This window comes from Fonsecaea multimorphosa (genome assembly GCF_000836435.1).
Source record: "Fonsecaea multimorphosa CBS 102226 unplaced genomic scaffold supercont1.46, whole genome shotgun sequence".
NCBI classification, from domain to species: domain Eukaryota; kingdom Fungi; phylum Ascomycota; class Eurotiomycetes; order Chaetothyriales; family Herpotrichiellaceae; genus Fonsecaea; species Fonsecaea multimorphosa.
In genome coordinates this window covers 37,654-53,945 of record NW_015971680.1, presented here as the reverse complement: position 1 = coordinate 53,945, position 16,292 = coordinate 37,654, and the positions used below count along the sequence as shown (strand labels likewise).

The following is a 16,292-nucleotide window of genomic DNA, read 5'->3' as shown; positions in this document are numbered from 1 at the left end:
TTCTGACGTTGTGGATGTCTTTCTGTAATGCTATCTGTCATGATGTTGCAGATGATTGTATGTTGCCTTCCAGCGGCATTGGCGGAGTTTTACAGTTGCTTTTGATGTTTGCCGGATGTGCTTTCGCCTTGTGGGGAGCCTTTCTGTTTCTCCAGTGTCTGGTTTGTTGTGATTTATGATACCACCCATCGCCAGTGTTTCAAGGCATAGGTTATGTGGAATAGCCCACAAGACGAACAGAGGAAACGGAGAAGGGCAGATAGAGATGGGTACGGATATGTATCAGGTAGACTGAGGAGACAGTGGACGATATTGCAAAGATACTTGGAGAGCTTACCGTCGAATCAAACATGTCTACCCAAGTTCTCCTTCGGTTGTGAGTCCATGACGTTGGCCATTGATCCAGGCGTGTCGCAGATGGGGACTAAAAAAGGCGCATGATTTGATGGTCGGCAGAAGGAAGCAAAACCTGCCACCATCTGCCTACGGAACAATGCTGGTGGACATGTTCGCGCAAAAGACTTCGTGCTACTGAAATGATGAAGCATTCAGCAGGCTTGTCGTAGGCTCAACCAATCAGAGCACCCCAGGGCAGCAAGGCTGGAGGGCTCGCAATGCTCCGTGTTCTGCCCGAGCCCATGCCACCGTGTCCTGAGCTGTCGTCCGCGGCATGCTAGAGTTTTCCTCAGGTGGTTATTTACAATGATGGTGCCTGCTTTCTTGTCCAGAGGCGGTAGCTGCTATGCCATCTGCTTTGCAAGTAAACCCCTATTGGACCGCGGCCGCGTCCCAGCGAGAGGAATCTCAACACTGACGACCATCTCTCTTGAAGACAGACTCCGAAAATAAGACGATGAGAATGATGATGGCTCCTCAGACTTTTCCCGAGGAATGCAAATGGAATTTGAGCATGTAAGCGTGAACAGAACCCTGTCTATGCGCGGCTGAAAATATGTGTCCCATTTCGAATTTGCTCCTGCAGAATGAAGCCGACCTGAGAGAACGGAACGTGCTTGGGAATTATGTTTGCCCCGAACTCTCTGCTTCTTGCTCCGATCCTTCTGTATAAAGCTCCGGAAAGAGATCTCGCAATACGTCGTCCACCTCCCTGTTGTCATATTGAGGCAGATCTTGTTGGGTGACTCCTGCGTCGCCTTGAGCGCTTCGCGATGATTCAATCCGTGGGTCATTCTCCAGTAGATGACGCTCGGTGCCGCCCTGGACGGATCTTTCGGGTCGAGACTCGCCAGGCTGGGGGCTTTCTTCCGTCCCACCTTCTATCGCGTTGATGATCGCGTTGGACATTTCGTGCGGTGACAATCCTTGCAGTCTCTTGAACACTCGTTGAAGATGCCACTTGCTGAGCCGGACCTGGCATGACAGCTGCTGTAGACTTATTTTTTGACCTTGGGAGGCTGTCGTCTTGACCAAATCCACAGCGTGACGGATCTTAGCCAGCAGCGGGTCCTCCTCTTGCGACACCAGCAAGTTGGGTTTGCAACGCTTGCACGCCCGGTATCCGGCCTCCTCCGCCAGGGGACCGCTGTCGTAGAAGATGATGTTCGCCCGACGCGCCAACCGAGCTTTGCAATCGGGTCGGCAGTAAATGCCCGTTGTTTTGACAGCGTACACAAACTCTCCCACCGCGTCCGGGTTGCGAGAAACGACCGCAGACCACCGAGCCTTGGTACTTGAGAAAGCTGGCCCTGACATTTTCCACTGTCTACCAGCCTTTAAATCGAGTTTTTCTGAGCCTTGACATCCTGAGACTCGAGGAAATCGACGGCTTTTGACTTCCACTCCGGTGGCGATCGCCCTCGTGGACTTTGGCTTCCTTGCCGCTGTGGTGGCGGCGCATTCTGTCAGCCGCATCAATCTGTCAGGGTGATAGACTGTGAGATATTGATAGCAGTGCTGGAGGCGGAATACCAAGGGCGGTTTCTTCTCGTCTCGATCAAATGGTAGTTAAGGTACGCTTGATTGGTAACAACCAGAGCAACTGGCCCCATGGAAACGAAGCGTACCCCGGAAATGCTCCGGCACATTGCCTTTCCTTCTCCGAGTGCGAACACAAAGACGTTTGGCGTAACGATGATACAAGTCGAAGAACGAGGAATAGCAGTTTGAGGACTGGGAAAGGCAGATATCGCCCTTGCAGGTGGATTGTGGATACAGCTGTCGATGTTGCTGTGGAGGATCAACGATATTTCCAATCGTCGGCGCCGAAACGGATCCATGAACCCTCTCATTGCTGTGTAAGTGACCAATGGCAGGCCTTCTTGGTATACCTTTCACGGTTACGCTGGTCATCTTTGTGCAAAAGGTACGCTATTACACCTCCTGCAGCCCCCAAAACTATGTTAACGACGATGCCACTGTCCCCGCCCAGGAACAGGAGATTGTATACGTGTGGTGGCAATGAGTCATGCAGGTCGAGCGGTATCCCCGTTCAACAGGCCACGATCGAGGGTATAAAGCCGAGAGCTGCATTCGAGGACGAGAAGCCACCATTGCATCACGGCCACCAACCTCGTTGAACCAAACCTCGTCTCCTTCAGTCTCCGAAGCCCTAGTACCTCTTCGACCATTGCATTCGACATGGCTCACCAGGAGATCTCGCCAGCAATTCTTTACTGGGGGACGCCAGTAGTGTTGATTAGTTCCACGAACCCTGACGGAAGTGCCAACATAGGCCCTATGTCATCAGCTTGGTGGCTCGGGCACGGTTGCATGCTTGGACTCGACGCTTCTTCGCAAACCACGCAGAACATGCTTCGCACGAAGCAGTGTGTGTTGAATCTGGCTTCAGACGATATGGCAGCGAATGTCAACGCATTGGCGCGAACCACTGGCACTGACCCAGTCCCGGGCCCGAAACAGGACAGAGGCTATGAATTTGTCAAGGACAAGTTCGGGTGCGCTGGGCTCACACCCCTGCCTTCAAAGAAAGTCGGACCCCCGGGAATCAAAGAGTGCCCCGTGGTCATGGAGGCAGAAGTGGTGGCGGTACATGAAATGTATGGAGGAAGGGCGGTACAAGGGTTAGTCCTTGCGATCGAGGTCAGAATCCTGCGAGTCAGCATCCACGAAGAGCTCCGACTCAATGGCTTTCGCAATCGTGTCGACGCGGACAAATGGAAGCCAATGATAATGATGTTCTGTGACTTTTACGGGCTCAAGGATGGAAAGGTGAAGCATTCAAGGCTGGCAGAGATCGAGGAGGAGATGTACAGAGGACTGACCGAAACGACGGGGGAGATAGAAGATGAGGTGGACAACGACTTTGCAGAGCACGTCGTCGGCTTGACTGCTTCACACCAATAGAACAGGCGCAATGCTGAAGCCTCATAGATTCTATGTTCAATAGACGGCGAAGACCAATGCCAACCATCGTTCATCAGCACCCTCCAAAAACAAGAGAGGCCATTGAGCTTTTGAGACGGTCGTCTTTTTGCACCAGCGGCGGATATTGCCCTGGCGATTCAATCATTTTGTTATGCTGCGATCACACTTTCAAGCAACGAGACGCTTGCCCGGATTGTTAGAGACCTGGTGTGATGATTGCGTCCTGCCCACAAGGGATCAGAGGGTTTCCGCTTTTGAACGTCTCACAGTTACCCTGGGACTTTCCAGCCTAGAGCTGCAAGACATATATTTCTGGATTGGACCTTGCTTGAAGCAGGCCACAGCAGATCCCCGGTAGCCCTCGACTTGCCCCATGGACTTGGTATCGCAAGGACTTCCTCAGTCTGATGGCGACCGGTGAGACAGGCGCAGGTTGGTCTCAAGTTTAAGCCCGTGCAGCAACTTGTCGTCATGAAAGAGAGGTCACCAAGTTTGCATACGGATCCTGTCATGCGCGAGTGTGATGAGCAAGAGTTGTCGAAGTAGGTGGGAGGGAGTTTCAAGGATACGAGCTGCTGCTGCAGCCCCAAACAGAATTGTCACTGCCAGTGATGCGCCAAACTTGCTTTTGACATCGAGGCCGGGCGCGCATCGAAATTTTGGCGGCGATGAGCAGCATCAGCCACATTTTGCACAAAGCCTGCATTGATCGGAATTTGTCGTAGGCATCGTTTGACTTTCTCCATCCTCAACCTATCTAGGGCTCTTTCGGATGTTAGCTACCCTAGAACTTACAGGGAGATCTCAAATGCCCGGGATCCTGGATCCTCTCCCCCTCATTTCCACCTCAACTGAAGATACATTTCTTGCAAAAATGGTGCACTTGAAGTGCATTTCATCCACCCGGTCAACCAACAAAGCTCGTTTCAGCCGTTCGTCCCTCGACCTTGAAGAGTAACTGATGTGCTTCACCAGACAAGCTTCAATCCTTCTCGTCGGCACCTCCATAATCCCTCTATGTCGCCAACAAAGCTGGGGTACCCAACCCGCCCTTTTCCCACCGGACTCGATGTAGCATCACATCTGACAGATAATACGATCAACCATTCTTAGAGCGACTGCCTTTTTGTTTTTGGCCCTCGGACACCGCTCGATACAATGCAGTAAGACCATTCATTGTCGGAATCGCTAAATCCAAAGCCTGTGCATCCTCGTATTCAAATGTCACACAACATCTGGTAGCCGGACAGAATTGAAAATGCGACCGACCTGGACTGGATTCCTGTAAATCGTGCTTGGTCCATTCGAGACTTGCCTTTTTTTTAGTGCATTCGGATGCCGATGGTAGGAGAGGCCAAAAACCTTGCTTTACTCGCTCAGAGTTTGCCAAGGGACAAATGATCATCTATGTGCCGCAGCCATGTTCGAAGAGGAGCTTTCTACTAAGGATTTTCCACGTCATGATGGCTGGGTGCTCAATGTCCAAAGCATATGGCCGAGTTGGACCTCAAACTCGCACGAATCAGGACCATTGCAACGCCCCATCCGCTCTCAGTAAGTCGAACTTCTCTGCTACAGAACTTTGCAATCTCCAGCCCAGGTCGTCAACCTCAGCGCCATAGGTTGACTGCGAAATATCCGAGATGGATTGAGGCGTTCCAGTGCTGACCATCCCGCTTGCAACATTCATTCCTGGCAAGAACATGCGGTCCACCTGACACTGAGTTCCCTGCAAATACGAACCGCTCGTCCAGTGGACGCTTGACCGATCCTTCTGAGATCTGGACTTGTTGTATTAGGTTTTCCAAATCGCCGAAAGGGTCTCCCTTGCCAGACGCGGGGTAGGTCAATTATATAGCTGCTCGAGCTCACCCGGCTCAGTATTTTAGAGCCCACCCCAGTAGTCCTACTGATATTGCATTGGCGACCTTCCCTACCAGCTTTGGCCTAACAGAAGTTGAGTTCAGAACAATAATACAATGCTCGAAGTCTACTGTGATCCTTGCACGGTCAATAGCCGCAAGGTTCTGGCAGGCCTCGACCTCTTGGGCACCAAATACCACTTCAACCATGTCAATTACTTCACTGGTGAACACAAGAGTCCGGATTACCTGAAAATCAATCCACATGCCACTATGCCGGCTGCGGTGGACGGAGATTTGAAGATCACTGAGTCCAATGCCATCCTGCAGTACGCCGCAGATGACTGTGGTTCAATGTACCCGAAAGACTCCAAACAGCGATGTGCCGTGAATCGCTGGCTTCTGTGGGAAGCCTCGATTTGGTTTCCCAGCTGCTATATCTATCTGGTGGAATACGTGGTGAAGCCGCTTCTCCAGGAGGAACCCGATCAATCGGTCATCGATGCAGAGGCACCAAAGTGGCACAGGCACGCCGCAATTCTTGATGAACAGCTGTCGAAGACCAAGTGGCTTACTGGCGACAATGTCACCATTGCCGATATTGCTGTTGCTGCACCCATGCACCTGCATGCCGCTCAACGCCTCCCGCTCGACAAGTATCCCCATCTCACGCGTTGGCTGACGGAGCAAGTCGAAAAGCTCCCTGAATGGCAGAATACCCAAGCCGCTGTCGACAAAGCCTTATTGCCAGGTAAGGCTGCCACCACCAATGGCACGGCTGAAGTTACCCACGCTAATTTCAACTACACAAAGGACGTTGAGAAGCGGACCGAGCTTTACTTCTACGAGTGTGAGGCTGCAAAGAACATTCATGAACCTGGGGATGATCCGCACGAAATGACTGTGACCGATGGGTGGCACAGAGCCGACTCCTTCTCTGTCGACAAGGAAGGATTTTCTGTTGGTCAGTTCAAGACCGGTTTTGACAAATGGGAAGACGAGGATTCCGTTCGCGAGCAGTTCTACCCCGAAATAGTGGAATTTCTGAAGAATACCACAGGCGCGAAGCGCGTGCTCGTCTTTGACCATACCATCCGCACCAAGCGGAACGAAGCCAAGAAGCTGACTCAAGAGACAAATACTTCGCAGCGCGCTCCGGTCATGCTGGTCCATTGTGATTACACTGCAGAATCCGGTCCTGTTCGTGTCCGCCAACTAATGCAAGATGAGGCCGACGACCTCCTTTCTCGGCGCGTGGCATTCTTCAACGTGTGGAAGCCGCTTTACCATACTGTTGAGGAGCGACCATTGGCCATGTGCGATGTGTCCTCAGCTCCCATGGAGGACTTCTTCAAGTTGTATCTCCGGTATCGTGATCGTGTTGGGGAGAACTATGTCATGCGATACTCGCCGAACCATAAGTGGTGGTATTTCCCAAGGATGACGCCAGAGCAGGTGATTACTCTGAAGACATATGATTCCGAGACCGATGGGCGTGCTCGTTTCGTGGGACACAGCGCGTTTGAGGATCCAAACTCTCCCCCTGATGCTCCAATCCGTGAGAGTGTTGAGATTCGCACAATTGCTTTCTTTTGATGGATCAAGGACGCTGATGATGGTCACGATCGGAGCGCTGTAGAGGGTAGTTTGCGTGAATCCAGGAATGTCTTCTTCCCTTACAAGCACCCGACAATACCCAGTCTTCGCTTATGCTCTTGTCCACAGAGTCATATTGATCGTGTCCCTACGCTTATCATCCCACAGTGGGGTTAGTCCCACATGTGCAAATACTCAGCCGGGACATGGTACGGCTTAAAGCACACATTAATATCCCAGTTACCAATCTGGATATTTTCGTCTCCACTTCTCCACATCATGGGGTAATGGAGGTTCATGGGTGCCGCGGTTGTATGGGCTTGGACGTGATCTGGACTGCCTCTCCACATCGACAGAGAGTCAGTGAGTATATATCGTATTTGGTCCTGCTGAGTCGGACCGTGATTTGACATGTCTCTGATCGTCTTGGGCAGAGCACCACCTTTGGCTACCGCGTCGTGTATGGCATAATGTCTTCGTCCTCCAGCTCCCCGGCTTTGCCGCCACAGTATCCCGCCTCGTACTCGGGAATCCCTGAGAGGCTATTGCACAAAGCCATCCGAGAGAAATCAAGGCTATGGCAAAACCAGTCGAAGGAAGACCAAACTCCCAGGAAAAGAGGCTTGGCCATTCCTGCCGGTATTGGGCGCTCGGAATTTCTCAAAGCATTGGACGAGTTGGCGACAACCCTGGGAGGAGAGCACGTTGTGTTGAATGATCAACCTCTCGAGGATGGATGGTTAGATCCCACGCCCGCTCTATGAAGTCGTCCTTGTCAATCACTGACTTTCTGCCAGGTATTTGGAGCGTATGATTAGATTGTCCCCTCGGCGTGGTTGCAGAGGTTGATGTCTTGATTAGAACCCAACACGCACGATTCTTACATGATCATGGACGCGGAAGAGACGGTATCGTCAGCTTGTGTCTATCCAGGAAGCGTGGCAGATGTTCAAATTGTGGTCAAGTGGGCCAATCAACATCTTGTCCCTCTGTATCCGATCTCCATGGGACGAAACTGTACCTGATGCCAACCGAACGTCATATTCTCGTGCACTTCGCTGACTGACTTGACAGTGGGCTATGGTGGTGCCGCACCGCGCGTCCGTGGGTCGGTCATTGTTGACCTAGGTAGACGGATGAACAAAATCTTGGACATCGATCCAGATGACTGCACCTGTCTGGTCGAGCCGGGGGTGTCTTTTTACGCCCTGTATGAGGAGATCAAGAAGAAAGGATATTCCATGTGGGTGGACACGCCAGACCTTGGGGGTGGCTCAATCATTGGAAACACTCTCGAACACGGAGTCGGCTATACGCCGTATGGAGATCATTGGTCGACTCATTCGGGCCTCGAGGTAGTCCTTCCAACTGGCGATCTGCTCAGGACCGGAATGGGCGCCCTTCCTGGCAACAATACCTGGCAAACCTTTCCATACGGGTTTGGGCCGATATCAGAGTATGGCGGCATTCCTAATGGTTCTCCACGTGCTGACAGCACTTTGCAGTGGGATCTTTTCGCAGTCGAACTTTGGGATTGTCACAAAGATGGGCGTCGCCTTGATGCCAGATCCCGGCGGCTGCGAGAGTTTCGTGAGTGGCCTGAATTTCTCGAGTCTTGACGTGTGACGACTGACTGACTTGACAAGATGTATACGTTTCCGCGCGAAGATGACCTGCTGCCATTGGTACGTTAATCCTCTTAAACCTTGTTGACAATCTGCTGAGCCATAAACAAGATCGATATTGTCCGGCCGTTGAGAATTGCCAACTTGCTCGAGAATGTCGCCCAGATCAGACACGCCACAATCGAGTTGGCAGTTTCAGGGCTTCGGCGCTCGCACTACTATAAAGGAACAGGTCCGATACCTGAAGAAGTCCTGCAGTCCCATCTGGAGGCAACGCCGCTTGGGCGATGTTCCTGGATCTACTATGGGACCTCTTACGGGCCTGAAAACATTCGGAAATACAAGCTGGACATTGTCCATCAAGAATTTACCAAAATTCCTGGGGCGAAAAGGATTGACCCTCAGACACTGCCAAAGGACCACTATTTCTGGTCTCGGGCCAAAATTGCCGGGGGCGAACCGGACTTTGAAGAGCTTTCGTACATGAACTGGGTGCCTAACGGAGCTCATCTGGGGTTCAGCCCTGTCTCACCGACTCGTGGGCCCGATGCCCTGAAATTGTGGAAGATAGCCAAGACGAGGCACGAGGAGCACGCGATCGACCTCTTTCTCACATTTTGCGTAGGATTGAGGGAACTTCACATGATCAATCTCATTGTCTATGACCGAGGCAGCTCCGAAAGGAGAAAGGCCGTAGAAAGTTGCATGCGGGCGATGATCGAGGACGCAGCGAAACAAGGTTACGGAGAGTATCGCACCCATCTTCTCTTCCAAGACCAAGTCGCCCGGACGTACAACTGGAACGATAATGCCCTCATGAAGTTCAACGAGAAACTCAAGGACGCTCTCGATCCAAATGGGATCCTTGCCCCGGGGAGATGTGGTATCTGGCCGGAGCGTTATCGAGACCGAGGTTGGGAGATTGGCAAGGAAGGAAGAGAAACCTCTGAAGGGGAAGGGGTCCGACCGCCCGGAGCAAGCGTGAAACTATGATGCTGGGAAATGAAGCCATAAATCACTTTTCTTGCCAGCGGCGACATCTTGTGGAGATAAGGGCATGTTCGTGCTCGGTAGATGGTGGAGGGCGGAATGCCCTGGATATGTAGAAGCAAGCTTTGGTCACCACAGCAGATGCGAAGAGGCGTTGATACTTTGGCTCTCAAGGGTCGGACTCTGGTTTGATCAAAAGCAGATCAGGCGCCGTATTCATCAGCGAGCTCGATCCAAGCATCGACTATCTTATCGACATCGCTTTTCTTGATAGGAATGCGGTGAGGCCCATCCCATTCGATAAGCGTCGTTGTCTCCGGCGCACAGTAGTTTTCCACTAGCTTCCTGTGAAGATGGAGACCCTCGTCCTTCAGGCCGTGAACGTGCAGTGTCGGGACTTTCAACTTCATGTCCGGACGCTCAAGGATGCTTTCGACATCGGCCGCGTCCGCGAGGCCGCCTGCTGACTGCATCCACGGCAATTCTTCAGCCTCTTCACTCAGACTGACCAACGGGGCTCGGCCGGCGAGAATAATGGCAAACTTCCAAGGTCCGGTTTTCTCCTTGAGCTGCTGCTCGTAAAGCATGCTCGCTGCCAGTTTTGCTCCCTGGCTGAAGCCCAAGGTCCCTACCCACTCCCCCGTCCCTTCGTCGCTCTCCATACACCGCTCGATGGTGTACTCCAGCTCATATTGACAGGCGGCTGGGTCAATCTCTGGGTGAGACTCTAGCCAACGGAACCACCGTCGGAACGGACCCCAATCCGAATACACGGGATGCACGCCGACTCCCTCGTCGCAGAAGAATGGAGCATCGACGAAGACAAACCGGTATCGATTCTTCAGCTTGTCATGGCCGAGGAATGCACGAAGCTGTGCCTTGAAGATTGCCGCATTCACACCACCTCCGTGGATGCAGAGAATGCGCGGTAGATGCAAGGTGGAATCCGAAGAGGCCATGGCGCGATCTTCCCGAAGTTTCAGTTTGCTAAAATTGCCTCTGCTGGATTGTCAAGATCAGCTTTCCAAGCGATTTCAGCGGGTCGGAGAATATATACAGGGCCGAACCGCTCGAGATTAAGGTGAGCAAGAATGTATGCTGACAACTCTGGATGTACCTCGTGTAAGGCGTGCGATGTTCGATGATCTATAAATAGCAATCTACTAGGTACCGAAGCTGCGCCGAGTACTCGGTGTGGTCAGGAGGCTCAGGACTCCCGCTCAACTACAACATACAAAACTTCGAGGATCCCATAGCTGTATAGACAAGCTTGGGGCCAATATCGGGGCGGTTCTGGCATCCTGTCATTCCGTTCAGTGAAGCTCTATCTACCAGCCACTAATATTGGTGTATTCATGCTATGCCTCTCGGTCTCCGAACGCTTGCATGGCTAAAGATGTACGAGGTACAAGTTAAAACCCGCAGTTTCTATTCTGCATGAGAAGGTCCGACCAGTCCGGCCCATGGCTCCAGTGTTGGCGATGAGCGACGTGCACTTCGCCTTATTCAGGAGTTGATCTTGAAGCAGGAGTCTCGAAGACGAACCAGGATATCCAACGAATGATCGAGATGGGTCGCTGCTGATGATTTGGAAGGTGGAAGACATGGAAGCGGTCTACAGATGAGGCGTGCTCGTAAAGATATGCAAATATTACAGATCCAGGCATCATGATCTCATTGACAAATCTTGCTTCGCTATGCATTGAAAACATTCAGATCCTATCCACTCCTGGGACGCCTCTTTCGTGGGCACTCTTCTCCAACCGTCCATCTACACTCCGTCCACGTGCTAATGAGACACGCGCTCGTGCTCTATCAAGCTCCACTGGCGACATCTGACCAAATTGGACACTACTTCCGAGCCTTTCGTGATACCTCTCGAAAATGTCTCCGATGTCTCCGCCTTCGAAGGATATGCTGGAGGTGAATGGGGAGGTTTCGTCCAAATCATCGATGGTGGCTCTCCCGTCATCCCATGAATTCGCTGCGGCCACGTCAATGGATGTCAAGCCTGGTCTGCTGTACAGATAAGGTTCCCGTATCTGCGGAGACGTACCCAGTGATGCCGACCCGGGCACTGCTGGCGGCGCTGTTGCATGTGATGTAGTCGAGGCCTTGGATGTATCGCGCGACATGGGCTGCGAGCTGTAACCTGTAGGAGCGGACTTTGCGGAAAGCAGACTATCGGGCTCTTGAATTGGAGGGTTCAGATGAGATTGCACGTTGGAAACTTCATAATGTTGTGAAGGGGACATATTTTCCTTCAATGGAGTTGAAGGGGCAACCTTTGCTGTCGCATGATTGTTCAATGCAGTGTACATCAACCGGGGCGAAGACGATGGATGCCTGGTGTGCCTTCGAGTAATCCCGGATGAATCGTAGGTCGGCAGAGACTGACTTGGCAGAAACTCTGTGGCCAAGATTGAAATTTTCTGATTGGCAGATTTGGCGGAGAGTGGCAGACGTCCTTCGTCTGATGCCGGCCTGGTACATTGTAGACGCGTAGGTGATTTTATTCTTCCTCCTCTTATGGGCGGAGGACTGGCCCGGTGAATGGCCGCGAGAGCCCCCGATGCTTCAGACCCTGTAGAAGCCGGCCTCGTCACGGTCCGGTCGTCGCTGCCGGTGGTGAATGATGAGGCTCTCGAGTGACTCTGAGCTTGTTCGTGGGATAGAGAGGGTGGAACTGGCAAGGGTTTCCATTCCCCAAGGTTCTTTGGTTTCTTTGATTGGGAAGGCCGCCCTTGAAATATTGCCTGTAGAACCGAAGATTGGCGGACATTATCGAAGCTGGCTTCGGTAGGCGTCATCGCATATAAGTCAGAAGCGCTCGGACGTCGGCTTCGGTTTGTGCCTAGGATTAGGACCTTGGAGTTGCCCATTCCAGATTGAGACCACCTATCCGTCCAGCTTCCTTCGGACCCTACGTCGTCCAAATCCAACCCCAGATGCATCTGGATTGGCGATTCAGTCTGGTCGTCAGCATGTTCAGGCGTCCAGGTAGACGTCCTGGTCAAAGCACTGCTCTCAGTACCAGGACTGTCTGAAGACGTGCTGCTGGCCCGCTCAAATACGGAGAATTGTACTTGATGATTGAGACTGTCGACGGATTGTGATGGAGACTGAGTCTGAATTTCCTCCTTGATCGATCGAATGGTTTCATGAAGGTTGTGCCGTGCCTTGCGCAGCGTCGGCGAGGCTTCCGTAGACGATTTGGGGAAGTGTGACCACAACCGAGCCGCCTGCGTCTCATAGTCACGATAGTCGCGGACAAGACCACGTCCTTCGGTGCTTTTTATCTTGCCGTCTGCGACCATATAAGAGTGGCACAGCATTTTCGAGGCTACGCAAAGCCACCACCAGTAATGTGCTGGTTGATCTGCATATCGTAGTTTCAGCTCGTCTCGAAGTACGTTTTGCACGACGCTATGAATGCGAAGAATATCAATGCTGTAGGTTATCGATTTGGAAGATGATTCATCCAATCTGCTGTCCGGACGAGCCCCAGTCAGTCCTTCAAGACTGCTGGAGTCATCCTCGAGCAGTCTTAGCTCGTTTCGCTCTGTTTCGACAGTGGTTACCCTTGTGCCAACTGTATCGGTAGTATTATGTCGCGTCCGCCTAGGTTCTTGCAGTGAGATAGAGGTTTTGGGTGGTGTGACACAGTACTCAAGCAAGGTCCGCTCGACCAATCCATACCGTATAAGAACAGCGATCGTATTGTCTAGCTCTTTCTTGAGGCTTCCTATCCGTTCAATCGAACGAACTTCGACCCCAAATTCATGCAAGACGGGCTGTCCAAAGCGAATGAGAGCTACTGGTATCACGTGCGCAAAAAAACTGAGCAGTGTAACCAGATGGACAGCCTCGGGATGCGAATGCTCTCTCAGCGCTGAGATAATATCAAGATAGGGGTCTGCAAGGCGATGATCTGAAGTTCCGGGATTGAACTTCTCAAGCGATGTCCCCCTGGCAATCAAAGCGTGGGCTGCGGCGTGAATAGCAAGTGGCAGACATTCATAGTGCTTCACCAATTGTGATGCCTTTTTGGCCTGCACTTCAGTTGGTGATTTTATCCCCAGGTTCTTGTAGAGGAGAGCACACGCGTCATGCTGTGAAAGGGGGAACACTTTGACGCCTGCCGGGTTAAGTAGTCTCTGCCGCTTGACCAACGTTCGATCGACCGATGTGTAGATGATGTTGTTGCCTGAGCGATCCGGAATATAAGAGACAAAGGCTTCGATGTCCTCGTCATTGTCCGTCGTTACACCGTCAAATATGAGCAGCCAGCCTTCTCGAGCTTCGAACCATTTTCGCACCGAGTCGACAAATCTTGATGATTCATCCCACCCAGAGTCCCGGGGTTCGTCCTTTCCAAGTATCGCAACAGCTTGAGCAATATCCCAGAAACTCTTCGAGCGTGACTCCTTGGTCTTGGAATCGACCCAGAAGCAACCGGCTGGATATTGTCCCTGGTGTCGCCACAGATATTCCCGTGCAATCTGGCTTTTTCCACAGCCCGGCGGGCCCCACAGCAAAACGGCGCACGTTCCTAACGCTCGCCGCTTCTGGTTTGCCAGTCTCTGAGCGAGTTGGTCCATTTCCAATTGGAAGCCAAGGAAAATTGAATTTGGGCGGAAGCCCACCGGAGCAACAACTAGGGAAGTAGACGATGATAGAGTTAAAGATTGATCAGTCATTCGGGTTGAGCCTACAAAATCCTCTGTAAACCACCATGAGTCAGCGTCAACGAGCTCCATTCCGGTCACGAACCAAACTTGGCTGATCAACGAGGTGCAGTGACCAAATCATCCTCGACTTCTTCAACCTCATACCGGGGTGAATTTGACGCGGAGATTTGTTTGGGAGGAGGCGCACTCATTGAATTTGACTGGATAGTTTGCGCAATTCCAGACGGTGTGACTGTTCCCGAAGTCCCTACACTCGTTTGAAAGACGCTGTCTGTTGAAAATGGTCTCAGCATCGTCGCAGACGCAATTTGTGGGTTCGCATCCTCACCACCCAATAGTTCACGTGCAGCTGCTTGCCTTTCAAACTCGGCGACTCGTTTCTCTTCTTCCCAGCGGGAGCGGATGAGCGATTGAGACCCAGTGGCATATCTGAGGCGTCGTAAGCATGCGTCATTCCGCTTCAATATCTGCTTCCTTTACCTTTGAATGGCCTCGGCGACGACATCGTAACCCGGGCTTGATTCGTCCTCGAACTTGCACATGTGGCTATTGAAGGAAAACGGGTTCAGCCATCAAGCGCGGCACGCAGGCCTTGGTCGCCTCTTACCTGTGGTCTTTCTCAATGCCCATCCTTTCAACCCCTTCAATGACAGGGGCAGCAGAATCTTCCTCAACGACGAACGCTCGAGTCCCTTTCAAATCGGTAGGCTTTGATTCATGGAAGAAGTAGATGTGGAACCGCCCTATGATCTCTATGAAGAGCCTATTGATATTCTGCAGCGTCTCGTTGTTGGTTTGCAGGGCATGCACAAGTTGTGGAGATGTATCGAAGAACTTCTTCGGAAGTGCTACGGCACAGATCTTTTCGAGCAAGGAGCCCCATTTTGCGAGGTCGGAACCATTGTGAGGAGTTCCAAGAAAGAGAATGCCATAGGTACTGACATAGATTGATCGTAGGCGCTCGGTGTGTTGGTGGGGTCGAATACTCTGGCAGTATATCAAACACCTCTTGACCACCAGGCCTCCAAGGGAATGACAGACGAAGATGATGGGTCTTTCGGTGGCTTTCCTCAACTGTGTCTCATCAGCATAAACCCAGTATAAAGCATGGTGTCGAACAGTAGCTGCGTAACAGCTCTTGGAGATCTTGTCCCGCACTCACCGACCTGTTTGCCACCAAGCGGCTTGCAAGATGTTCTGCATGATTGTGTATCTTATCCTTGGAGACACCGTCGGTGAAGGCGGTCACGTTCGCATCATATCCGTAGGTCAGGATTCGGGGTCTTTGGTCTTCAAGAGCCGCAGGGAGGAGATCAGCAGGCCAGAAGACGTTGGGCTTCTTCGTGGACCAGGTGTCGTGGGGATGCCCGTTCAATCCATGCACGAAGACCACGTCGACAAGAGGCTCCGTCGCCGCGTAGACTTCTGTAAGGCCATATTGTACAATCTGCTTTCCAGCAGAGGTGCTCATCGTTAAGATAGCGCACAGTGGTCAGACATCGAGGAAGCCAGAACACGAAGGCAGCAGAAGCAGGAAGGAGAACCAGTATGAAAGGGACAGCGGTCATGAAAAAGACTCGCCGGCTCACCGGTACAAGTACATATGTAGGCTGAAAAGAAGCATTTCACACACAGCCGACTGGATCCAGGAGTCACAGTCACCGTCGAATTGAACGGGAGGGCGCAGGTGACTTGGGAGCCTGATGATGGGAGTGGTGGATGCAACCTGCATTTTCCCCAGACAAAGAAAATTGACCTGTCTCAGAAGACGATGCAGGCGGATTTTAGGGCGGTGAAAGGCCTAAACAAGGCAAGAAAATGCACCACAGTGCTAAGGCGCTAAAAGGCCTGACTGCGGCTCGTCCCTGGAGTTTCAGGCGGCTTAGGGGTTTCAAATGTGCCTTCCGGAGGCTTGTTGCCTTTCTTGGGGCCATTTTGTGGGGGAGTTTTGCTGCAACCCAAAGGGGACGAAGCTCAGGCGGCACGAAAGAAAGAGCTCGGATGAAGGCCCAAGGCGACCTTGTTGGCTGCTAGTACTCGTGTGATTGTAGAATTCAGTCGCGTGGCTTTTGACTATCTGACCTCAAAATGTCTGGTTGTCACAAGATCTCCTCTCTAAAACTTGTCCAACGACACCCGGCCAAGGGTAATGCAAGTCATATGGCCCGACGAACATCAGGCTT

General features: G+C 52.1%; 6 protein-coding genes across 6 annotated transcripts; 2 read left to right on the top strand and 4 right to left on the bottom strand.

The window, feature by feature from the left end:
• Nucleotides 1-1,020: 1,020 nt before the first annotated feature.
• Nucleotides 1,021-1,713, bottom strand: Z520_12002 (uncharacterized protein; the record flags this gene model as incomplete). Its single annotated transcript, XM_016782489.1, has 1 exon — nt 1,021-1,713. One exon carries the CDS (start codon nt 1,711-1,713, stop codon nt 1,021-1,023), a length of 693 nt encoding a protein of 230 aa, XP_016626379.1.
• An 885-nt stretch (nt 1,714-2,598) lies between these two features.
• Nucleotides 2,599-3,324, top strand: Z520_12001 (uncharacterized protein; the record flags this gene model as incomplete). Its single annotated transcript, XM_016782488.1, has 1 exon — nt 2,599-3,324. The coding sequence occupies one exon, from the start codon at nt 2,599-2,601 to the stop codon at nt 3,322-3,324; it is 726 nt and encodes a 241-aa protein (XP_016626378.1).
• A 2,000-nt stretch (nt 3,325-5,324) lies between these two features.
• Z520_12000 (uncharacterized protein) lies at nt 5,325-9,421 on the top strand (the record flags this gene model as incomplete). Its single annotated transcript, XM_016782487.1, has 9 exons — nt 5,325-6,765; nt 6,972-7,012; nt 7,238-7,542; nt 7,601-7,611; nt 7,665-7,820; nt 7,878-8,259; nt 8,309-8,393; nt 8,450-8,488; nt 8,540-9,421. 9 exons carry the CDS (start codon nt 5,325-5,327, stop codon nt 9,419-9,421), a joined length of 3,342 nt encoding a protein of 1,113 aa, XP_016626377.1.
• Nucleotides 9,422-9,621: 200 nt separating this feature from the next.
• Nucleotides 9,622-10,377, bottom strand: Z520_11999 (uncharacterized protein; the record flags this gene model as incomplete). Its single annotated transcript, XM_016782486.1, has 1 exon — nt 9,622-10,377. The coding sequence occupies one exon, from the start codon at nt 10,375-10,377 to the stop codon at nt 9,622-9,624; it is 756 nt and encodes a 251-aa protein (XP_016626376.1).
• Nucleotides 10,378-11,130: 753 nt separating this feature from the next.
• Nucleotides 11,131-14,019, bottom strand: Z520_11998 (uncharacterized protein; the record flags this gene model as incomplete). The annotated part of the gene is made up of 1 exon (XM_016782485.1): nt 11,131-14,019. One exon carries the CDS (start codon nt 14,017-14,019, stop codon nt 11,131-11,133), a length of 2,889 nt encoding a protein of 962 aa, XP_016626375.1.
• A 185-nt stretch (nt 14,020-14,204) lies between these two features.
• Nucleotides 14,205-15,580, bottom strand: Z520_11997 (uncharacterized protein; the record flags this gene model as incomplete). Its single annotated transcript, XM_016782484.1, has 4 exons — nt 14,205-14,538; nt 14,590-14,655; nt 14,717-15,183; nt 15,272-15,580. 4 exons carry the CDS (start codon nt 15,578-15,580, stop codon nt 14,205-14,207), a joined length of 1,176 nt encoding a protein of 391 aa, XP_016626374.1.
• Nucleotides 15,581-16,292: the final 712 nt, after the last annotated feature.